Source organism: Colius striatus, chromosome 1, assembly GCF_028858725.1.
Source record: "Colius striatus isolate bColStr4 chromosome 1, bColStr4.1.hap1, whole genome shotgun sequence".
Classification (NCBI taxonomy): Eukaryota; Metazoa; Chordata; class Aves; order Coliiformes; family Coliidae; genus Colius; species Colius striatus.
In genome coordinates, this window is record NC_084759.1 from 138181336 (window position 1) to 138207470 (window position 26135).

Below are 26135 nucleotides of genomic sequence, written 5' to 3' on the forward strand. Positions count from 1 at the left end.
CTTGATCAAGACAGAAGACTGTTCAAGTAGAGTCAGGTCTTTAAGATTACTATAATATTTACTACTTACATTTTTTGCCATAGATTCATTCAAGAATTCTGCAATAAATTCTCATTATGACTAGAACATCTTTGTTGAGCAGATTATTTGAAGTTTTAACTAGAAAGCTCTGAGAGGAAACTTTGTAACTCAATACTGTTCATTAATTACTTATGAACTGCCAAACTGAAAAATTATTTCTGCATATGCTGTGGGGAAAAACTGAATTAAGATGCATTAAATCAGCTATGCTGCAACTCAAGAATCTCAGAAAGTGAAAATTTTGAAGTGACCCATCTTAGACATCTAAATTTTGTCTGAGTAACACACTTAAATCAAGATGATTCTTGAGGAACCTGCAACTATTTCAAGTAAGGCTCTCTTTCATTAAGTCTAAGAGATACTAAAGATATACTGCAAAGTGACCACAGAATCCTTCATTGATCAGCTTTCCCGTCTTGAACCTTCTCATTTATAAAGAATGCTAGAGTAAGAAGAAAAGCTCTTTGAAAGTCAAATTCTGGAAAGAACAGAAATAGCTTTCTACTTTCTTTGAATGTTGAATCACTGTCAAAATTACAGGAATTCTCAAAGTTTACACTTCTAAGATGTGTTTAATTACATCATTTGCTCATATGTATTTTAAGAACACTCAAGCATTTTTGAAAAAAGAGGGGGGGGGGGGGGGGAAGCCCCGTAACTAAGTTCACAGTGGCTCCTCTAACACTGAACTGCAAATTTGTCACAGCGTGAAAGACACAGGAAATAAACTTTTCAGAATGCTAAGTGATACTGTAACTTCCTAGGACAGGCTTCTTTACTCTCAAGGCATAAATATAAACATTGCATCATGAATCTCAATCCTTTAAAACACAGGTGAGGTATTAAGGTAAGAATAATCACAATAATGTGATATAGAGCAATTGCCTAAGACCACTACTATATGCACCCACTGTTGCGATACTATATGAATTGCTAATTGAATAATTGCAAAAGAAAGATCAATGCATTGAAGTGTTCTGCCATAGAAGAGTTCCGGAAAAATAACACTACGACTCCTAACCCAGCCAAGTAACACAAGTTCTCTGGCACACCATCACTAAAATCCTATCATCAGCCATGAGACAAGAGTGAAATAATTGCCAGCTTATGAAGAGAGCTCTAGTTCTGTGGACAGTATGAGATACAATAGGTCCGCTTACTCTTTTGCTTCTCTCCAATACTGCAAGGTAAAAAACTAATGGAAGTTTTTTCTTCAGCTGTTGACACACCAGCAGGAAAAAAAAATAAATGGGTTTAGATGTCTACTCTGAAATACGGCTGTCATAGTAAGAGTATAAAATAAGTAAATAATCAGCTCAGTACTGTGGAGTTGTATCAAGAGCAAGTTTAAAAACTTGCCTGGTCTTTCCTAACCATTTCTGTACACTAGAGTATCTGTATAAATTTGACATAGTTATTAGTCTGATGCAAGAATAACTCAGGAATAGAACAACTGGATCAAGATAGACTGGAAAAGGTAGTAGGTAAATGATTATCACTTGCCAGAGAAAACAATCCTCACTTTAAATTATAAATCTCACTTCTCAGAACTTTGGTTCATACAAAATTAACAAACACCAACTGTGTGAAGAAAGATTTAAAAAAAAAAAAACATAGCAAGTTAAATCTGCCCAAAATTAGATCTTGGTTATGCTCATAAAACCGTCATTAAGCTAATAAAATATTGTGCTTGAAAGAAAGCTTATAATATGCATTTCTCTCTAATTTATATGAATCTGCAATCTGTTTGCAGTACTGAACTTCATATGTCATCATCACTAAGCAGAATATTTTCCAACAATAATATAGTTAGTAAGCAAAAAGCAGCTAAAATGAAAAGCATCTTTAAATTGTAAACTCAAGCTGTTGCTCACAAGAAAAAATGATCTTTTCTACTGAACCCATCAATGCTTTACCCTAAAAAGGAACACAAACAGAATATGGAATTGTTTTTCTTCCCATCACAAGAGATGCCAACACTATAATGCTAAAGGACCACCAACCCTACTCAGACTCACATCTGCAAAGAAGAGGAACTTCCTATCTGAGACAATCTCAGACTGAAGAGGAACTTCCTATCTGAGACAAAACTTCCAAGAACTTCTGCTTCCAGTAATACTTACGTAATGATCGGCGTCTCTTGTTCTTCAACTTTCTTCTTTTATTCATTCCAGCTTTAGATGGAGATTCCTCTTTGGCCTTTGGCTGACTGGCAACTTTTGAAGAGTTCTGCTGGCTGAAGTGTGTGGGCACATGACGGGCAAGTCCTCCCTGAGATGCAAAGCTGGCGTTGCACCCACCAACTACACACTAATGAGAAAATAAACAGAACTGTATCAGTGCGCTGTACAGCATTCATCTCTAGAAGTTTGATAGATCTTTCAGTTTGACTTTTCTGGCTCAGCACACTAAAAAGAAGACAAATTCTTAATGACCATACAATTCTTAAAAAGAAAATCAGAAACATCATCTGAACTTTATAACTCAATTTTTCTACAGTATAATAATTTTTATGCTATATTACATTCTCTAATATCATACAGCATTAAACCAATCTCAAGCAATACACTGACAAACTCTTCCCACAGAAAAAAAAATGCTTCTGAAGAACTTTCCCCTTCACAATCCCATTGTCTTTCAAAATACTGCACTGTTCTGTATTTCTCAACAGCTTTCCAGTCTTCTGCATTTGGTAGCAGTAATCTCTAACATCCTCCTTTCTTGTGACAAGACAGAAGTGTAAAAAAAAAAAATACATCCCTATCCACATTAAATTTAAGTTTTTTCTAAATACTATATGATGCAAATAAACCATTTCCTTACAGTTCTGTCTAAAGCTTTAATTTCAGTAACTTAGAAGCATTATTAACATTTATATATTTATTTTGATATGCTGCTATTATTTCAGAATTATTTAAGAAAGTTCTTATTTACAGAGAATGGCCTCTCTTTCTCAAACAAAAAAATACTAAAAGATCCAACAATAATTAGGCAGGAATACAGAAATCACAAGATATGTTCAACTAACCTAGCACTAACTACAATAATAACTGGGTTTTTTAATAAGTATTTCCTTTATATTTACAATTATTTAATTTGCAAAACGAGTGTTTAAATTATCCCGTGGGTAAAGGAGGCACAAACTTTTTGTCTGGTGCTAGGAGCTTACAAGGGTAATAGAGAAGTGATTTTAAGATATGCGCTCCATCACTGGCTGCAATGTATTGTGTATCAATTTTTCTTCCAATACTGGTAACAGTAGAAGGGCAAATGAGCTGAGATAGCAGCAAAAAACCCATTACCACTCAAAACCACTGGAAAGTTCCCCTTCTTTCATAGCTGTTTTGTCCCTCCTCCTCCTTCTCAGTTTTTCCATCTGTATCTCTAGCACTTCCCTTCACAACAAACTGAGACAGCTCCATGAAGAGATTTTTTTTAAGGGAAAAAAAAAACTGATGAGGAAGTTAGAAAACTTCCCTAAGTGCTATGCTAACTACAAACATATAATTGCCTTACTAAAACCTTTAGGATCCTTCATATTGTATTGGTGGAGGAGACAGGGAGAAACAAGTATCTTAAGACTCATGAAGAGTTTCACCAAAAACCCATCTATGGCTTTTTACCTCATCCTATCATTTCCTGTGTTCAGACAATAGCAATATTGTATACTTGTATTATAGTGACTTACAAGGTAAGAAATTCCAGCACATCTATAAAATTCAAAACACTCAAAAACCTGATCTAATTTACATTATAACTTAAATGCAATATATAGTACTTTAAATTGATACTGAAGATTAAAAATTTGCACTTACAGAATGGTTTGGGTTGGGAGGAATCTTTAAAAATCATCCAGTTCCAACCTCCCTACCATGGGTAGGGACATCTATTAGATTAAGTTGCTCTAAGTCCCATCCAATCCGACCCATTTAGTTGTACTAAAGTTAATCAAATGATCAACAGATACGGGTAAAATATATATGCACATTAGGTCAGACTTTTTTTTTATTCTCCAGTTAAGTCCCTGAAATACCTATCTTGCCCATAAGAGTAGTTTCATGAAACTAAACTAAGCAACTAAATCTAAATTTAGGTTTAACTTTTATTAAGGTGCTCCTGACGTCAGCTTCTAGCTCTTTCTGTCCTTCAAATGCTGACAGAAAAAAAAAAGTGCAAAAAACTCCAAACAACTTTATATCCTAAAGTTCAATGATAGTGAGAAATTAAAATTTCTGTCTTGCCAATGCCTGCTGTAAGTAAAAAATAATCTAAAGTCTTGGTACAGTGTATGCATTCCCGTATCCCAAGTTCACTAAACTATAATATCGAAAAGCAATACTTTCTGAAAATAACACATACACTTTGTGTCAGGCACATTTCTAAAACTCTTTAAAACGTAACGTCCTAAGACTTAACTCTGTTTCTTTTTAGATGGGATATACTGGCTTACAACAAATTGCACTTTGATTCAATGTCATATATTCACTTCTGTCTAGATGTGTTCAAAGAAAACACGGACATTCTACACAAATTGTTTACAGAAGCTACCACTTATTTTTCTTGCTCTGCTTGTTTTACATCAGCCCCACATCAGCATCCTTAATTCTTCAATATATGCAACTTGTAACTAAAAATGATCTTTTTCCAGAAAGTCTATTTATAGTCTGCAGCCACAGTATGAAGTATTTGCAGAAAACAGTACATTCAGATATTGTGTAGTTTGAGACTACCTAATCATGTCATCAAATAACAGTTCATGTATCAAAGATGACACAGAATGTCTTTGTAGTAGACAGGAAATAGTAGAAGAGGAGAAAAATCTTACCTGTTTTTTTCCTTTTTTTTTCTCTAAAATAATATATCCAGCAATCCGTTACTAACGAGTAAAGTCTCTTCTCTCCAAAGATAAAGGAGCAGTTCAGGCTGTCACTTCAGGATCTCTGGACGGTAAGTCACACCAAATCAGCTTTCCATCAGATAATTATACAGATCTAGAGGGCCTCTAATAAATCAAACTCAACTATTATGCACAGCTTTAAACCATTTTTCCTCAAAAACCTAAAATCTCAAAATTTTGCATTCAATTTTAAACATGATAGATTGGGTCCGGATTGGTGGATATGTTACTTCAAGAGAAAATAAGTCAACACGTAAGAAGTTTAATTTCTCCAGTGTACCCATACCCACCATTATTAATGGGCTGCAATGACCAGTGACTAACATAACAGGATACAAATGTATCTAGAAATACAAACATAACCAAATCTCCTTTTCAGAATATTTACTGTGGAATTTTTACAATAAATCTAAAAGTAATAATTTAGACATCTGAATAAACCTTCTTATTATCTCAACTTATTGTCTCCACACGTAAGTGTTCAGGCACAATGTCTTTACATTTTCTAGCTGCAATGCCCTAATGGATAGAAAATATCCTGCCAAGAGAGAAACGGACACGAACTTTGAACGAGGCCTGAAGTTGCTTGGATGTGTCTTCTAGATTTCAACAAGTGTTACTCTCCTGAGAGTCATACCACATGTAGTCATGCCTTAACGAGTTGTGGAAGTAGAATTGAGTTCTGGTGGTAGAATTGAGCACCAAATTTTGCTAGCACTTTCTTCCCACCTTTAAACAAAGGATAAAAGCCTCTAATGAACCTGTGTACGATTACTGAAAGCATTTACCCCACATGAGTAAACTTTGCATAAGTGATTTATTAAGAGCATAGCCAGTGAAATCAGTACGTAAAAGCAGTTGGTAGCATACCCACATGCCATCTTATATTTAAAGAAGACTGCCATATGCAATTCTTTTACATAAAATCTCCCCCATTGTTTTCTGCTCACTGCTTGTCCACTCCTCAAAGAATTTTCCACGCCTTGTTTAGCAAGAAGACATGGCACCTAGCACCAGAAACCACATTGGAAAATGCAGTCTGCCACAGCACGTTATCTATTCAAATACTTAAATGTTTGTAATAGTCAAGTTTAGGACAAGTAAGAATTTTAGAATTTTTTCATTCACTTTTTCTCAGCTTGCCAAAGAGGTACCAGCCTCAGTTTTCTAACTCAGATTATTCCTCTAGATGTACCTGTCTATATGTTCTAAAACATTTAAAAACCTAAGGGTTAAGTTACTGAACCCGTGACAGGACCACCACTATGTGTTGACGATACTCCACAACATTCCACCATGTAATAGCAGAACTAAAAATCAATAGTCTTTTTAGTTTTTTCTCTCTAAACTTTCAATTTAAAGTCATACAGAAACATGAGCATACTAAATGGCTTCAGAGAAATAATTATTCACTCTGAGAAGAGCTACATTAAATGAATGTCTACATCAACAAAAAAGAAAAGAAAATAAAGATGGCTAGAATCAGACTGCCACAGAACACAGAGGAAACTTCCAGTGGCACAAGAGTAATGAACTTCAGATTACTAAGAGGAGCAGTGTAACTTTAAAAATACCTAATAGGGGGCCAAAGAAGGCCAGTAAGTTCTCAACCAGAAATATGTTCTATAATACCAGTTTGTTTATTCTTCTTGATGAGAAAAAAAACATTCTAGGAAATAGTGCTTACCAAAAGTAGGATTGGAAAAGCATGCTACTTGTCAGAAATCACATTTGACTACCAACTGGGAACTAGCCGCAATGGTAACTGTATTTCATTTAATGGACAATTTTTTTTTGGTGGAGAGGATAGTGGGTACTAACTGAAAAGACATCCTATAACTAAAAGAACTTCATAAAATCTGTCCATTAAATCTACATGGAAACTAAGGCCATCAGTATTAAAAACAGAGGAAAAAAGGAAGAAAAGCAATATGATGACTAATAGAGAACTGAGGTCCTAAATTCTGTCCAACAAATTAAGGTGTGTGTTTTTTTTTTTTTCTTAGTTCAGCAGATGACTCAGATACAAAATGTCTCCTTCTTACAAGCTAGATGTACACTACCAGGAAATTGTCCCATTTAAAAAAAAAGGAGCTAGTGTAACAAAGTGTCTGGAATAGATATTAAAAAATATGTATTGCTAAGGCAATTTACCTTTCCTATGACACAATATTAATGCTATGGGAAATACACTAAACCACATAAATAAACAAGCAGGAGAAAGTTTTGAAAACATGAAACATTTTGCTTTTTAAATTTAGAAGTGGGTTAATTTTTGTGACAAATGAGCTACAATCAGCTAGTTTATATGAATGCAAGGACAGGGCAGGTAAAGCCACAAAGCCTTTTCAATATGAATGCACAGCAGCTCATTTACAGCTGGATACAGCCTAATCAAAAGCCAACACCATGTGTACCACAAAAACAGAGTACACTTGCAAGCAAAAAGGTGACAAGACAGGGGCACATCCGTCAGCAGATTAGGTCCAATGCAAAGGAGAGCTTTATACCCAAGAGTCCCCAATTGCTTTTCACTTTCATAATACAGTTTTGTCTCTTACTTTGACTAGAAATATAATACAGCAACCTGACATATATTTATTACTCTTCTCTGTTAATTATACAATTACAGTATTTCTTTACTTTTACAAAAGTGCATTTAGCATGCTTTTAGTTGCTACTTTCCTTGCTAACTTTGTCTTTCCTAAAAGCTCCTGAACAGCAGCATGCAGTTATGCCATTTCCATTACTGCCTTTTACAGCTTTCCTCAAAAAATCCTGACAGTCATTTATTTTTAAATTAAAACACTGAATGATTAGATATTTTCAACAAGTTCTCTAAAATGATTTCTTCCTGTTATGCTAGAACTCAAATAGTAATTATTGAGAACAAGGTTCTTAATCCAACCCTGACTTGAAAAAGATGGCTTTTACTAAAAGGTGAGCAATTAGGATTTATAAGAACAGCTGAATGTACCAAATGGAAACATATGTTCTATTTTTTAACGACTGCTGTAAAACAATTCGTAATGGCTGTTCTTGGACCAATCAAGACTAATATTCAACACTTTCTGAAATGTTTTTGTATCACACAGTAGATTTCATAAGCTTGTAAAAGAAGTGAGGAAAGGAGGCTAGCTAATTAATAGGTTGCTATCACAGACACTTATATACTTGGCTACTGCATGTGAGCCCTGAAGCCTATATTCAGCATAAATGACAGGGGAACAAAAGATGTTACGAAATTCTACTCAGACTACAATTATCCTCCATTCAAAGACCCCAGGAAGAGATTGAGAAATACAGAGATAAAAAACAAACAGAGGGACTAAACACAACAGTAGGAGTAGAAAAAAAAAAAAAAGACACTGAAGTGACACAGTGACACACATTGAGCCAGGATGATTAACTGCTGCAGTCCTAGTCTGGGTTTTGTTCTTCCCCTTAGTATGATCAGAAAGTATAGAAAATCACCTGGCGAAATAACACGTATTTACACAAGATGATTACTGTCAGAACCAACTGTTTCAAATTTAGGGCTCTAGTTGTAACTGGTCTAGCCAAAAAAAAAAGGGGACACCAGCTTTTACTGTGTTTCCTAGATAACTCTGCCAGACTCAAAAGTACTACTGGTATTTCTTGAGCTATGCTTACCTCTTTTAAGCTCAATGTCTCTAAATTATATATTTTTTTTAACTAGACCAAATAATTATACAAATTACCCTACTGAAATACTTTCCTTCGAGACCAAAGCTTGCCATTATAATTTCAGGTATATCAAATATTTAATTCAAAAAATGAAAAGACCTAAGGTGTAAGTTTTCTCTGATGATTGGGCTTTAAAAAAATTGAATTCAGCGATTAGCATTTAAGATCAGATCAGTTGCTAGAGTAATCATATCTGCAAATCTTCTGGGATCTATGATCCTTATGCTATGCTTCCAAGGACATGCTAACTTGACTACTTTGAACAAAAGACACGATAACCTCAAGAGCAATTTTCCTGATGTTATTTGCTCTGTGTCAGAAATTTTCTGACTAAACTACACAGTTCACCATGGAAAAAAGTCTAACCTTACTTTAAAAACTTTTTTCATGTGCACTGCACTCTCTAAGTTTTACTTTTTACTCTCTAAGTTTTGAGTTTAGGTTTTTTTTCTGTCACAGCTACTGTTATAAGCTACGCAGAAGAAGTAGATTCTGGAAAACATCACTGAAACAGAAAGTGCTTTTTAGTAATAAAACTGCCTTAAAATACTTTATTTTTTTTAAAGCAGACAATATTACCTGAAAGAGATGAGAGGGGAGAAAAAGTGACTAAAACTCAGTGGTGGGGGTAGGTGAGAAAGCATAAAATACTACCTAAATTTAAAAAAAACCAAAAACCAACAAACCAAACACCTAATTCATTCTCATATCCTACATGGAAGAACTTCAGTCTGAAGTAGTGTGGGTGGGACTTACCATCAAGTGATCCAGGACTGACAGCTATGAACTGCCCCAACTGTATCCATAAGAGGATGAAGCAACTCATTAATAACGGATTGGTGGATATGGGAATGATAAACACTACTATACCTAGAATTGCAGGTACAGATTAGGGGGAAAAAGAAAGAGAAAGTTAGAAAATACTATGCAGGAAATAATCAGTTCAATGGTCCTGTATTCCTGACTTATTATTCTCAGCGATGATAACTGTAAGTAGTCACTGACTGTGTCAATTGCATTTTCAACAAAACCAGCTCTCACTCAAGTACAGAATGTGCACATCAAGCATGATCCAAAGTGTAATGTGAAAGTGTAAAGCATGAGGCAAAATAAGTCACTGTTACAGTGTAAGTGGTTCAACTGGAAAACACACAAAAATGAACTTCAACATCATTTCTTTTTACATTCCCCTACCGTTTACAGATTAAAAGAAACAGGCAAAGAGAAGAAATAACAGTATCTTCACATGTTTTTGTAACAGAACAAGACCTTTTGGCACTATTATTGCAAAGACGAAGGCTCAGCCCACTGGATACTTGTTAAGAAATCCTCCTGGGGTAGTATTTTTCAATTAATAGATTGTACAGGAAAAATAAATAGGATTGTTCTCAAAATAAGGGATGATATCTCTTACAGTGAACCTTACCTTGAAAGGTTTGTCCCCACTGTGTGTCAGCATATGCCTCTGCAACCAACTTTGACTTGTTGAAGGTGTATTATATACTTTGCAACCTTTCCACAAGCAAACAAACACCTAATAAAGTAAAAATGTGGTAAGTTTAAACATGTAAAAAAAAAAAAAAAACCAACAGAATTAAAAAAAAATCAGATTAGCAAAGAAGCTCATTTTCCTAACACAAAGTAGTTCAAAGAATTTTGAATAATAACCCTTTATTTTGCAACACACTTCTCATCAAGGAAAAAATAATTACAACAAGTGGTCAAAAAAGTAGGTCACTGGAATAAAATATCAAAAAACCCCATATGTTCTTGCAGATAAACTCTATCGAGAGCCATAGCATCCACTGAAAAGAATTTGTGTTTGCACTCAGTATCTGTATACACCAGATATTGAGATGGAACATTTTAAAATGGCAAATATATTTTCTGGAAAGTAGATACAGAAACAAAATCATTTACTCTCTTAAGCAATTAACAATTTCATTCTCTGAGCATGAGAAAGATGAAACTCTTAATTACAATGCGGTTTGTTAGACACCAGAGTTTTGTATTATGGAATACTGTATACCTCTAGTTAGGACCTTATACACAATTCTTGATGAAGAAAGTTACAATTTCTTATAGGATTCAAAATCAATGGGTGTTTTGTGATTCAAGTGTACAGATCAGTCACATACACAATAGTGTATTAAGGGGAGTAGAACTCATGCTGCTTTTCTCTCTCCTCTCATTGTGTCTATCTAACTGAGAGAGCGAAAAAGCCCAATGAACTTGTCTTTCATTAGAATTTCCTCAAACAGGTCTGTGTGTGATGGGAGGTATAGCCCTAATTTGCAGCAGTAAAATACAGTCCACAGGAATAGCATTGTCCATAACACAGGTTTTCAGAACCGCAGGAAACTAATTGGATTTGTGTTTCTTGTTTTCTTTCAGAGATTAAAAAACCTCAATCTTCAGAAGATTGTATTTTCAAAACAAAAAATCAGCCACAGCAGCGCTACGTACTTGTTATAATACATAGATAACCCAGCTTCCTAATACAAACCTGAAAAAAACTCTACATGTCTATATGACTGATCCAGACCTACTTACACATAAGGCCCAACCCCCTAAACCTTTGGTGTCTGTCACTCCTCTTTTGAGATCCCTCAGAAGCCACAGAATTAGAATTTTTGAGACTCTTGGTTCTACAACAGCTCTATAACTGCCCTAATACTTCCATAGCAACTGCAGACTGCAAGGCACTCAGTAAAGGAGTATCACTATGAAGATACAGACTGTGGAAATGCAATTCCTACAAAAAACAAGCACTTGGTTCTACAACCACCCACCAGTCCAGGCATGACTTCTTGGGAACCCTTGTGAAAAGGACAAATCTGAAATATTCCTGGAAAAAATAATTTGGGGAAGTAGAACTATTTTGTCAAAAAGTTTCCTGGACTCTTCATGAACCTATTTGGTATGGAGCTATTATTTCAGTATTAGCTTGAAAATACACATTTTACCATAAAACGATGTTTATCACATTGTTTTTGTGTTCTCAATAAGCAGTCATTACTCCCACTTTTTTTCAAACTTATCATCACTATAGTTAAGTAATATCTGCAATTAAATCCAAATCACAGGAATAGAATTTCTAACACCACTTAAACACCTCACCAGCAGGTGGCAGACAAAACCTTGAAACAAGCCAGCCAGGATCAGTCCCCTTCCATAGCACCAAGTTGAAGATGTTTTCAAAAAGAAACCGATTCCAGTAGGGGGATAAAGAGTGCGGTCTGAATACAACATTTTTTAGACACTTAGTGCTTCCAACCACCTCCTCTTTCAGAATTACAAATAGAGCCTAACACTTTCCAAATAAAAATATCCACAGTTCATGTCACATGGAATGTAAAAGAAATACACTTAAAAAAAAAAAAACCAAACAAATAAGAAAGCCCTCAACCAAACAACAAGAAAAAAACCTGGAAGATCTTCCAGTGCTAGAAGTAGGATATGAAAAGGGCTCATGGGTGGGATAAAGACTCCCAGAAATGTGAAAAGCCCACAGGATAGGAATAAATATCATCCATTTCATTGTTTCACCCAGGATTCATATAACATTTTCACAAATCTATGAACAGAACTACAGGAAACATCTCATAGATGGCTAAAAAGCCAACTCACGGGATGTATGATTCTGCTTAGAGACTGGACTGAAAAAAAAGTCAAGAAACATGAAGCTGAAATCATACCAAAAATCATTAGCTAAATAGAAGTCACAGCTGTGTTTGTGACACTTTACATAATAAATTATTTTAAGTAAATCAAATTAGCATTTTCTAAATCTCCTATTCACTGAAGAAAGTGTGATGCCATGACATTTCACTTCTGGAAAAGTGGCAGGAAGACAAAAAGTGAAAAGATAATGACTACTTTAGCTTAACATTTGATATTAGGTCTCCAAGAAATTAAAGAGCTGCTATGTACAGTGTTGAAAGCAGGCAGATTACTTGTGTTTGATGTAAAGGTAATTTACGTGACATATGCCAGGCAAATGTAATTTTTGAGACTGGGGAGATGCAAGCAGTTAAGTACAGAATTGAAATTACTCTACTGGAAGATGTTTTGGAGCATTAAAATTGTGAGACCAAACAGAAACTGCATCATTTGACCAGTGATTAGACTGAAATATACATGATTAGGTAGGTACCTCAATTTAAAAGAAACACTAGATGCAATTATATTATTTAAGGTCTACTCACCATCAGCATTATATACAGTGCTGTTACAGTAAGACTTTGTACTCTCAAGTCAATTAATCTAACATCTTCCCTATTACATATTTTGTATGTACTTTACCTCTACAGACTTGATTTGTAAAAATAATCAAGCTATGACATCATCATCTGAGTTCACATGCAGTAACGTATGCCAAGAGTTTTAAGAAATTTAAGTCCAAGTATAAGCACTTAAAGATATACCAATAACTTCAGGATGTTGAGAAGTGTGCTGGTTTTGGCTAGGATAGAGTTCATTTTCTTCATAGTAGCTCCTATGGGACTATGTTTTGGTTTCATGCTGAGAATAGTGTTGTTAATGCCTAGATGTTTTTGTTATTGTTGAAAAGTGCTTACAGAGAGTCAAGGCCTTTTCTGCTTCTTGAGCTACTCCACCAGCGTGTGGGCTAGAAGGCACAAGAAGCTGGGAGGGGACACAGTTGGGACAGCTGACCCCAACAGACCAAAGGGATATCTCAGACCATTATCATGTCACACTCGGCATGTAGAACTGGGGGCAAGAAGGAGAAAAGGTAGGAAATTTAGAGTTGTGGCTTTTGTCTTTCTCCATAACTGTTGTGCAAAAGGTAGCATGAATGTGAATGAATCCCTTGTGTTCCTTTGCTTGTGTGTGCAGCTTTTGCTTTACCTACCGAAATGTCTTTATCTCAGCCCATAAGATCTCACTTTCCAGATTCTCTCCCGTATCCCACCTAGGACGGTGTAGCGAACGAGCCTCTGTGTGATGCTCACTTGTTAATCAAGGTTAAACCATGACAGTAGTTAGCACCATCTATCAAAAGCCTGATAGCCTCAAATCATTTATTAGAAAAATTTACTACATTGTTAAAGTTAGGCATTCAATTAAAAACACAAATTATCAAATCAAGTGAACCATGCAAAAGACAACAGCTGAATGCCTAATACCAGACTGCTGAAGGCCCCATCTTAGTTGCCAGTATCTACAGAACTGATATTTGAAAACATAAAATTTGCTAGCATCACTAAAAAGTAAAATGTTGGCAACTAAGAAAGAGGAGGGGAAAAAGGAAACACCAACCCCTCCTCGTTGACCATCCACATGTACGGAGCGAATATGATCTGCCAAATCTGGGCTGGAGCTGAAGCATGCATGGCAGTGGTCCCAACAACAGTTATATGCGATGTTCTTTGCAGAGGAGGCAGCAACTCCTTGTCCATTCATCATAACTGGAGTTGAACGCCCACTGGAAATTGTGCTGTCTACGTCCATAATAGTGCTGCTTATGCTGCAAGACAAACAAAAAGAGAAAGGTTGTATTTTGTTACATGTAAACACCAAAAAAAAAAAAAAAACAACCCAAAAAAAACCCCACAGCTCTTTGGGATTTTGTTTCAGACATATGTAGACAGGTTAAAAAGAAAATCTTACACAAACTTACTATTTATTGTGTTTCATCACTATAATTAGGAAATAGTTCAGTAATTGAGAATGTAACTTCTTCTGGACACTGACAACAAAAGGGAGGGATGGAAAGTTCTCCCATTCTTTGACTTGTCAGAAAATTACTCTCATGTGATTTACAAACTCATTTTTAATATACATTAAACAGTCATTTGTTATTTTTGTTTCCCAGGAGAGAAGTGAAAAAAAAAAGGCATGCTATATCAGATCAAAGATGTATCTAGCCCAGCATCCATGGCTAACACTAGATCCTTAAAAAGAATACAACACTGAAGTTCCACAGAAGTGTGGAACCACAGAAGGTTTAAGGGATGCCCACACTTGCCACAGCATGATGTCCGTTACATGCAGGTCTAAACTAACACTATACAGTTAAGATGACCCTCACTCCTCCCTTGCTAAACTTTACTCTCCAAGTACAGCATTTGCTTCAGCCTTCTAACCATCTCGGAGACCCTTCGCTCACATGCTGGAGAGGATCCAGTATCTACAATGATGTCAAGTCTTAGTGATGTCAAGTAGAGGTGAAGAATCACTTCTATCAACTATACAGGTACATTTTTGGCTAACAGAGCCCAGTATGCAGCAGTAATTTTTACAGAGGTATCTTCACGTATTCTTCTGAGCAAAGTGGAAGAGGAAAAAAATCTAAAGAATTAAAAGAATCACTTCCTATTCAACTCTACATTATGTTTATAATTTTCTTGCTTTTATCGTATCCCTTTTCTCCCCCACCTCTTACATACAGTTTCTATGCTAAAGCATTCTGCTTTTAAAGGTATAGGTGCTGTTTGCATACACATTATTGTTCTATTATGTATTTTGAGATGGATGAAACAAAAAATACACCATTAGTCAAAATTTGAAGATATCACTAGCATATTTGCTCTTTTGCTCTAAATGCCTCTACTAGCAATTTCTCACATTATGGCTATTTTTTTAAATTACTACTGTGCTAGCAGATTTTCTTGTGATAGATTTTGAAGTTATCATAGATAATCCATTGCATTTAACAATAAAAAAATCTCTTGCACTAGTCAAAATAACAGACTCTCTTTAGCAATGCCTTCCAGATAAGCTTTTAGAGTTTCAATCACTCTGAGTAATATGCTTTCATGAGCAAAGTCTGATCTGAGATAGCAGCATGATAACATTTATGAAAACACTGACTACCATATCCCCTTAAAAATCTTTCCAACCCACTAGTCTCCTGTTACTAAAATTGACCAATTATTCTTAGGCCTTTGTTTTCCAAGTTTGAGAGACCTTTTCAACTTTTTTTTCTTGTAATAAAAGTATATATAAGATGTACTTTCTAAATGATACGCAAATAACACATGCCTCTCCGCTCCTGCTCCCTCCCAATTTCAAAAGAGATGTAACAATTTAGAAGACATGACTTCTACCCAAGCAAGTCACATGGAATCTTTGCTGCTACACAGCATTTTTCCACGTGTCCACTGTTTTTATTTTCTTTCCTTGTGTAGTCTATGAATACACACAGTTTTCAATCATCCTTCCCCACCTTTCCCTTCTCCCATCCAGTCCCTCAACCAAGTAGTCTTGCTTCTTTTCAAGACATAAAAGCTTACAATCTTTGACTAGTAAATAAAGAAAAGGTGGCCAACAGAAGCCTATAAGGTATAGTTTTGAAACTGTTCTATATTGCTGACTTCCCCATAAAGCTTATTTTACATTCACGAGAAACTTCAAAAAAGAAAAATGCAGCTAGCTCTGAGCTGAAGCTGTCAGTCCCAACAGTGTTAACAGACATTAACTACAGCTACTAGTAATAGTAGTTTAGAATCCCTCTAGCAAATTGTCGGAAGCTCAAGTGCAAAATATGTTCCAAGTAATTCTAATTTTTCCACAATGCCAGGTCCACAATAGATGTGACTAGGAGACTGACATTTCCACCATCCTCAGCTGATGCCTAAGCCAAAAGGCAGTGTCACACAGATCAGCAGTTCCAACAGGAAGTTTCTTAACCAAGGATGGCAAAGCACTGCCGATACAGCACTCATGCAACAGCTTCTTCAGACCACTTTGTGCAAATAAGTAACCTTAATTTTTCACAGTTGAAAGGCCCCAAAGTTCAGTACTTCATAAATGCTTTCAGTAGGATCTCAAATTTCTAAGCTATTTACAGTCAGTCCAAGTTTCTATATCCTCTAACAGCATTCTCAAAAAACCCACAAATTTGCACAAGGAAACTTCCAACTTAGAAGAGGTATGGTGTTGGTGACCACAACAGATATTTCTCTCAATGCTTCCTTGGTTTTAAGGCTGGTCTTAAGTGGGAAAGCAATGAGAAAACATAATGCAGAACTAATTCTGTAAAAGAACTGAGGGATGGAGGGGAGAGAGAAGTGTGCAGTTAGGCAGATGTGTGTGGCTGCATGCCTGTGAACTGGAGAATTCTGGTTAATTTCTCTAAGCAGAAATTAAAAAAACCTCCAAGTGATGAACCTGTAGTGTGTTTTTTTCATATTGCAAATGTAATGCAACATACCTTGATACAAAAATCACAATTTAACAGATTAAGGAATGCAAATACTTGGGCTTTTTTGTTTGGTTGGGGTTTTTTTGCTATCCTACTACCTATAGGAAATTATTGGTTTGGGAGAAAAATCTGTAAAGTCAACTAGCAAAACTGATCTAGCGATAGATATTCTGATCAGTAAGGTTTTAACAATATGAGAAACCAGTAACACCTAGAAAGCTGATTTAGCTGTAACAGTTTAAATGTTTGCTTGGTTTGGTTCTAATAGCCTAAGTGTTTGCTAAGAGCTAACAGATTAGAGTTGCACACAAGACATCAAAATTTAGTAGCAGACAAAAATGGAACAACAAAAGGTTGTCCACAGCACTTAAATCAAGTAGGAGTATATACAATATATTTGAAATTGTAGATGAAGCGCTACACTAGACTATAATCCGATAATCTATTCAAGATAGTCTAAAAATGGAAAAAAAGTAACTCAAATCCAATTGAGTGATAACAGGTCAGTATTTCACTTAAGACAGAAAAGCTTCCCTTCTTCTAGTTTGAAGAACTTTGTGTAAGAGTACAGACAAATATTGCTGTAACAGGATGTACCAGAGAAATAGTTAAACTGCTTATAGAAGAAATGGCAGGGAGTCACACAACTGGAGATCACTGCTTTCTGGTGATTCTCTTTATAGGCTCTGACAAAATGCAAGAAACTCGCTGCCCTGACATATTCCTTCTCAAGAAATAGCTCATTAAATAAAGATGTAAAACAAATTCTTGGTTTTCTCTTCTGTGCTTTCAGAATCATATTTCAGATGATCAGATGCCTTACAATACTGAGAACCTAGAATTAACTTCTTTCTCAGTGAGTTCTGAGCGACCTAGCAAAGAGGTAAAAATTACTATGAGAATCTGTGAAAGATCAGCACATTCTCTCTATCATAATGCCTTGTACAGCTCAAGCCTGTCTACATTTTCTCTAGTCTTTCACATACTAAGAAAATATCAGGAAGTTTTCAGAGAAAAGTCTGTAGTATATAGAGCATCAGAGAAGACACTGACTTGGGAGGTCTCTTGCCCTTGACCTGTCACTTCAACATGAAGCAGAAAGATCCCAAGTTTTATTTTATAGAGAAAGCTGTGGTTGCTGCTAAGTCTGTAAAGACTTAACTGCAACACTGTATTTGTTAGACTTGCTGATTTACCCACTTTGCCTCCTGAGATTTTGGAAAGGGTCTGAGGGCAGGATATACAAATGGGTAAGCTGTGTGTGCACACTCCACATCAACTCAGCCCAAGAAGGGCTGGATTACTAAAATAGCATCTGTATATCCTTCAAATGTATGAATAGGGCTTTTCAATCCGATGTGACTTTCTATCTACTTGGGATGATCCAAGAGAGGGAAAAGTTCCTTAACAAAGGGAAAGTAGTAATGGAAATTACATCCTTCTGCTTTCTCATCTGAAACTCACAAAGTCTGTAAATGGGAAAGTAATAAGGTGTATCCAAAAGAAGCAAACAGAACAAAGTAAGGAAAACAGACTAGTAATAAAACAAAAAGATATTGAAACAAACTTTTAGCTAAATAAGTTAAAGTAAGTTTTTCTGCCTTTTTCTAAGCCCTTTTTCCCCAGCTGGGAGATCTGTTTAAACCCTGACTGCTACTATCAAAGCAGAATGACACGAGCAGACCTTAAGCGCTTGTGGCATTCCCCTATTGCTAGTGACAGACAGGTCTGGGTTTGCTCCCAAGCTGTAAGCAGGCTCCAGCTCCATTGTAACAGATCTATAGACCATAGCCTGATGAAAAACATTAGACATTTGAGTTTCAGAGAGTTCAACTCAGGGGTCATCTCAAACAATAGAGCATCAAAAACAGTCACTGCTGGAGAGAGCCTGCATACACAATAGCTGTTTTTAAGAAGCACCATTCAAAAGATCGACTAATTACTAAAATTTAAAACTGTTACAAGCAAGCACAACACAGACTTCCAGCTTATGTTATCCCTACTTTCGTCCTAATCCCTGCACCAAAATGAACTTGAAAAAAAAAAAGAAAAAAAAAAAAATCACAGCTCTCAATGCGAGGCCTTTCTAAAATACTTGAAACTTGCACCTCACTTTATAAGTCTGCAAACACTGGCAAACAGTGATTTCCAAACTCAGCAAGGTGGAATTGAAAAAAACAGAATCTTCTCAGCTTTTTACCCTTCTCCTGTAATTTTTCCCTCTACCAAGACACCAATAGCTTTGAAATGATACTAGCATTTATACTGTGTTTAAGCAATAACATTAATGCTTGCTTAAATAGAGGAGTCTTTACCTCAAAGGCAGTTTCAGATCTTATTGTTTACTTGTACGTGCTTCACTAGCAGCTAGAAATAATATATCTTCATAATCAAGATTATTAAGATTTTTCTACCATCACTTTGATGTCAATAGGTTAACATCTGCACAATCTATATGTGCATGTCAATCAAATCTAATTAAATATAGTCTGAACTGTATGTAAAAACAATCCTGAAACTGAAATACAAAATAAGTTGCAAGCCTTTTTTGACTTTACAGAGAACAGAAGTTCTTGAAAGATTTTAAATCCTGTATTATTCTCTTCCTTTAAGGTTCTCAGCAAAATCAAGCCATTGTTGGAGTCAAGTAAATAGCTGCATGTTCTATAAGGCAAAAAAAAATTATTCCCAATTTAAAACGCACACATTTCAAATCACATGTTTTACTACATGTGCATTTGGGCACTAATTGTTGTGTATGGTTAAATGTGAATGAAAACATAACGAGCCTGTGACTTAATGCATTAAAAAAAATGGTATTTCATGCACCATTCCTGACACACACTTCACTCTCCAAGGAGATGCATTTCCTCACTGCTGCAAGTAATCCTTTCCATTGATTTTAATGAATGGAATGTCCAAAATTTTTTCTTTCTCTTTTTTGTTAATCTTTCAGAAAAACACAGTTGGAGTCTAGAAAGAATAGCAACATAACAATTTTACTTTCCATAAACTCCCATTAGCAACTGCCCACTTGAAGTAATAGTAGAGCCAGGCACCAAACACATGCACAAAAGCCCAATCAATTTGCTATTATATTTTTAATGTCTGCTGAACATACTCCCCCTAGACCTTAACTGAAGCAACCTTCCCTCAGGCAAAATCCAGACCTAACAGATGGGCCTTATACCATGCCCTTGAGGGTCAGCAAGCACACTACTTCAGTCTGATCAACAGGAGCTCATTTCAGAGTTACAGTACCTCCACGGAGAATGCTTAGCTTCCAGTCCCCAGATGTTCACTAGGTAAGCAAAGGACTCAGCTGATTTCATCCACTAACACCAAGAGAAATTACTGTTATAGATCCTATAATAAATAATGTCATCTTGTAAATCATCAAATTAAAAATAAGCAGATAGTTCAGGATCACTAAAACCAACATTACTGCGCAGCCATCAAGCTACACTAATTCAAGTGAGGGATGCTCAGAAACACTCTATTCTAAAGTATATCCTGATAACCTAGTCATAAAGCATAAAATCCACAGAAGACTGCCTTGGACTAGATGAAAAGCATAATTAACATTAAAAAATTCAATACTAAAAACCTCACTGGAAGTAGGTGAATATTTTAAGGATTAAAGAAAACCACCCTGCTAATTCCTTTAGCTTTCACTAGTCAGTGAAATATCTTATCATTTGCACATGGAGCTTTAGTTACATTGTTCCAATCCATATGAGGGAAGTTTAAGAAAGAAAACTCAACAGTAACACTCAGATAAAATACTGAAAAATGGAAACACTGTGAATGACAGTCCTTTCTTACATCAACTTCAAAGATTAAAGCCTAGAATCCAACAGAAAAAGCTTTTGCCACATGGAAGGCTAAATGACAACGAGGTACTAATTCCAAAAGAAAACAGACAGCATCAATCACAATCTCTCAATTACAAACACCAAGCTGAAAAACAACAAAATTTTAAAGAAAAAAAAAAATTACAGGCATCTCATTATTTTCATTGCACTAGGAAATTCCAGAGTGAAAACAAAAACTGTTGTACAGCTCTGACCAATGGATCTCTGACCAGTTCAGATTACCTAGTTATTTTACAGTTTTTGAGGCCATGAGATTTAAAGTGATTTACACACACTGCTTCCCTAATGTAATCAATGGTTAAGTGAAGGTAAACCTTCATAAAGTCTGAAAGCAATCAAATCATCAACTCTCAGCTCCCATCATAAATAAGAAGCTCCTCTACATGTTCTAAGAATTTTATTTACCTTTCTTTATAAAATCTCCATCACTTCCAAACATGGGAGCTGCTGTATCTTCTTCAAGCAGTATTACATTATTATCTTTTTTTTTTTTACATTCCACCCAGCAATATGAACTATACACCAAAGCTGTTAAAAACTGAAGCAGGATAAACCTCATTTCTATGAGTCAACCATTTCAATGGTACAACACAATTTGATATGACTACTAATAACAGAAATTGCTACATTGGATCCTAAGTGAGAGGAACAATAAATTCACATGTTTTTGTACTCCGATTTAACTTTTGCTGACCTTCAATAAATATTATGTAAACTTAAATGCCAACTTCTTTATGAGGCTACTATCAGAACATCTGCATCAGGGTACCAGTATGCAATAAAATGCAGTGCGCAAGGAAGCTATACACAGGTGTCCAAGCAGGTTTAAATTAATCTTTGCTTTATGCTCTCCAAATGATCATGCCAATTTAGAAAAAAGATTAAAACAGACCCTAAGAAAAATGAAGAGTTCACAAAACGTAAGCAACCGCTATGCGCCAGAAGGGGAGTAGAAAAGTTTAACATTTGCCTGAACCTGTTTGTTCCTCTCTGCAACTTCGGTGAATTTGGTATTTTATGATGCATCTACACTAGTAAAATATACTCCTACTAATACACTTCCATCATTTACCCATTTAATTCCCCAAAACAAACACTTCTGTTGCACATAACTTTTCCTAAACAGTTTGTTGTCTGACTGTTGCATGGAAATGCCACAGTTCTTTAGAGCTCCTAGAGTTTCTTTCCATCTTACCAGCAAGCAATCCTGAGAGAATCTTCAAAGTAGACAGAAAATAACTTCCGCTATCCACATTTCTAAGAGGGTTTTAAAAAAAAATATTATCCCAGAGAAAACCATTTGTCTTTAACTAGAAAGTATTTAAAATAATTTTATGATTGACAATGATCAGTTTCTGAATTCAAGAAAATCTACCAGCAAGAAAAATAGCCTGTACAGATAAACAAACCACTGTCAAAACAAAAACAGAACAAAAACAGACTGCAGAACATTAAATGACTGCCAAAGAGAAAGACAATCCACATGGCAACAAGAAACTAGAATACTTGGATCAAACCAATAAGCCAGAAGTATATGAAGTTAAAGTCAACCACTGTGTTTTAAGGGAAAACCCTCTGTTCGTATTTACCCTTGCAGCTCCTATCCACAGAGACACCTGATATCAGGCAACACAACTAACTCCAGGGTTCTTCAAAGGCAAAGGAGGAAAAAGAGGAGAGACAAAAATTGTGTACGTCAGGGTTGTGAAAGTGAGGGAGAATCCACCTCATAAGAGAAATAACACTACGTTAAGAGGGATAAAAAAGGAAAATATCAGTATTTTGTGGCCTAGCATTTTACAGAAGCATCTTCAGGTTCTTAACAACTAACTTGTTTATGTTATCTTTAAACAAGTAAAAACAACATTAAGGCAACTTCTAGATACAAGAAAAAGATCACAATTTCTAGGACTGCATGATTTAAGAGAGCATTCGCTCACCTGAAAGCACTTATGCTTATGAATCGCTTAGGCATTTTTCTATAAATGAAACCTACGCTTTACACAGATTTTATTCTCTAACAAAAACTTTTCAAAATAATAAGACTCAAAAAGTATTCATAAATCTGAAAAACAAATCTGAAAAACTTTATTGAACATCTATATGGTTCTATGACTACTAGGAAATCAATGTAGTGGAAAGTAAAACAGTGAAGAGAATTTCACAGTGTGACAAGTGAGAACACCAAAAAAAAAAAAACTTGTTTTGAAATTATTTTTGAGGCTGTAACTTATTTTAGAGTAAAGCTATGTCTAGATTGGGTATAAATACCTAGAAAACGGACCAACACTGCAAGTGCTACATACCGGTAATATAAAACCAGGGGAAGATAGAAAAATCGAAGAAACTTAAAATAACAAACATGCACAGGAAACAAAACAAGACTGAGAAAGTGTGTTATGAATCACCACCTCTCTAGAGCCGTTTCCACTCTCCTAGATCATTTACTTTGATTATTTAGATTGTTAGCCCCAAAATATCTGGGTTCATAATATTTACACAACATGAACCCTCATTATTGCTAGACTTGAAGCATAGAAAAGGTAAGATAATAAAGAAAACTTTGAATGACCAAATATAAGAAGCGTAGTGAGAAAATAGAGAAGGATAAATATTCATGCCTTGTGATATGACAGCAAAAGGATTACACAAATCAAGAAACTGTTAAATGATTCTGTCTTAAGAATACAAATAAAAAACTGACTTTCCTGTCTGGGAACCACATTATCTTCAACTCTATGATCTCCTTGGAAAGTTACAGAACAGCAACAATTTTCAGTCTTTACTGACAAAACAGTATGTTTACAAGCACAGCTTCAGAGAAGTACAGAAAAAATGCATTTAGTCATTAAAGAACCACCACAATTAGGTTGTTTTTGTTTGTTTATTTGTTTTTAACTGGACTTTCCACTCAGAACCACAATCAATGTGATGTGGTCTAATCAGTAGTGGAAATTAACAGTCTTCAGACACAGCGTCAAGGAAATTTCACCAGTTATTAACTGCTATCCTCTCATCCTCAGGATACCTTCTCTTACCTTCACTCCCATAACTCAAAAAGTGAGGAAAAGATAAAGTGACCAAAGAAAGACACAAAAATCCCTGAGGAAATGTTAAAAAAAACCCCATTTATAGCATTGTACAAAAGTAGCACCTTTAGTCTATTCATAACTCAGTAAATATTTGCTACTTCAGGTATTATCCAGTCAGCAAAAGCAGAAAAAAACAGCAAAATAAAACTCCACGAATTGACTCAATTCATAACAGAAAGGTCATACATTTAAAACTGATTCCAGTTCTGCAGGACAGTGAATTAACTATTACTTCTACAAATTCTCTAATCTATGACTTGTCATACAAATTAGCCTAAGACTGTCTACTTAAAGACATGCCAGAAGTAGTTTTATTTCAAACGAAAACGGTTTTCATTGTATACACAGTAACCAGAGAAATGTAAAGTATTTTCTTTGTGCCATTAAGATTTTTTTTTATTTGGAATCTCAGTTACATTTACAGCACTATAATGCTGTAACTATTATGATCAAAATAAAGACTGCAACTTTATGGGGGAAGTGGTAATTTGTACAAGATGTTGCATGGAATAACATTAACAGTAATTGGAGATTCTTTAAAATACATTTTTATTTAAGTATATTTAATAAATACTACCACTATACGTGCCAGTAATCTTGTCTTTTACAAGTCTCAACTCAATTTTTTTTTAGAAGTTATCTGAATTACAGCACTCTTCTACAGTGGATCAGCATGCCAACAGGGCTTTCAAGATGGTAAAAAAATCATTTGCTTTTCTATCACTATCAAGTATCTTTGCATTTAACTTACATAAGCTCTGTTAAAAGAAAGCATGCATTAAATATTAGTAACTGAGGTTTATCGAAGGATATTCAAGATCTTAAATTCTTCTATAAAGCAGAAAATTAGATATGGGAAAAGAAATCCCAGGTCTTTTTTTTTTTGCGTTTCACCACCACAAAGGGAAAATAATATACCAGGATCTTGAGTGAGAGGCTTCAAATTTATTCCCAAATTGTCTGTTTTTTTTAGTTTTGCAAAATCACAGTGAGAGAAAGGTAAACTCTGTCTTAGCACATCACGGAACCAATGATAACATGGAATATTTATATTTCATTTTCTAAAGCAAATTTGTTTGAACACATTCATATTCTAAAAACAAACCATGAACTCTAGACAAAATGCGCATAAAGCTACAGAAAGGAAACAGTTACATAGGTCAATAAGAAAGTAATTTCTATCTCAATCTTCCAAAACTATCCTTTTCATTGTTCTGTAAGCCACGCCAATGTATTTTTCTTAGTATCAACTGGGAAAGTTGGTAAAACTTATTGTTCACACAAAGGAGTTCCTTACTCTCTTCTGTTCTTTTCTCCTGGAAAAGTTAACTGGAGATTACATTGCCACCTGTTTCAAGGACTCCCTGCAATTACTTGGCTCCTTCACAGAACAGATCAGTTTTTCCTTTCCGTCAGGTTAAGCTCTCACTTTTTCCTTAGGATACCAGACACATTTCATTCCCTAAGACACCAAAAGTTACCTGTGTCTCACATCTCCCCCTTGCCAGAAATCTCTACTCCTATCTCAAATGCTCTGTTTGCTCCCTTCGATGCCATGTCCTCACTTTCCTATCCAGTAACAGAAACAACTACCCAAACACAGTAATTTCTAGGTATACTTCCATACTGCTGTCCTCCCTTCTAGCTTTGCATAGTGCTCATTCCCCCAACCTACTATTCCTTACATGGATACCATTTTTCAAAAACATATGTAAATACATTAAATCTACTGAAAAGCTGTGCAAATTTGAGTAAGACTATGGTAGAACATTTCCACCACACCATCCAAAAAAGTTGCTTTTATTTGTGATCAACTCTGCCAACACATCTCTGCCAAATGGATGTTCAGGCTGTATTTAACACCCAGCTTAACTCAACTGGAAAGTGGAAAAGTAAAAAAAAATAAATAAAATAAAACCATCAAACCAATCCACACATCAAGTCAGCTCTTTTCACTACAGCCTAGGAAATTCCCTCAAACAACTCACCAATCAAACTTCATATCCTCAAATTCAGAAGTCACCAGACTTAACGACGTCACAAACTAACCAAAATGCACGTAGCCCTGTAAGTATGTACAAATCCAACATAAAAGAAATACCATTTATCTCTTACACTGAATAGGAAAATGTTTTTCTCAAATTCTATGAAGTATATTTACATCTTGCTACAATAACTATAACAGCTCATTACACCAAGCTCTTTCATCTAGTTCACAAACAGACCTCATGTTACCCACTCAATTATACCAACCAACAGCTTCAGTAATAAAGATACTCACCATACAAAATATCTGGGCTGTTTTGTCTTCC

General features: G+C 35.4%; 1 protein-coding gene across 2 annotated transcripts in view; it reads right to left on the reverse strand.

Moving 5' to 3' along the window:
- The window catches only part of AEBP2 (AE binding protein 2), a 50606-nt gene that overhangs the window by 18475 nt on the left and 5996 nt on the right, over positions 1 to 26135 (reverse strand). For both annotated transcript variants that reach the window (XM_062009391.1, XM_062009401.1), the window contains exons 2-4: positions 13970 to 14177; positions 10113 to 10220; positions 2205 to 2391 (exon numbers count right to left, since the gene is read on the reverse strand). In XM_062009391.1, the coding sequence (XP_061865375.1) occupies positions 2205 to 2391; positions 10113 to 10220; positions 13970 to 14177 (503 nt within the window). The remainder of the gene's footprint in view (positions 1 to 2204; positions 2392 to 10112; positions 10221 to 13969; positions 14178 to 26135) is intronic.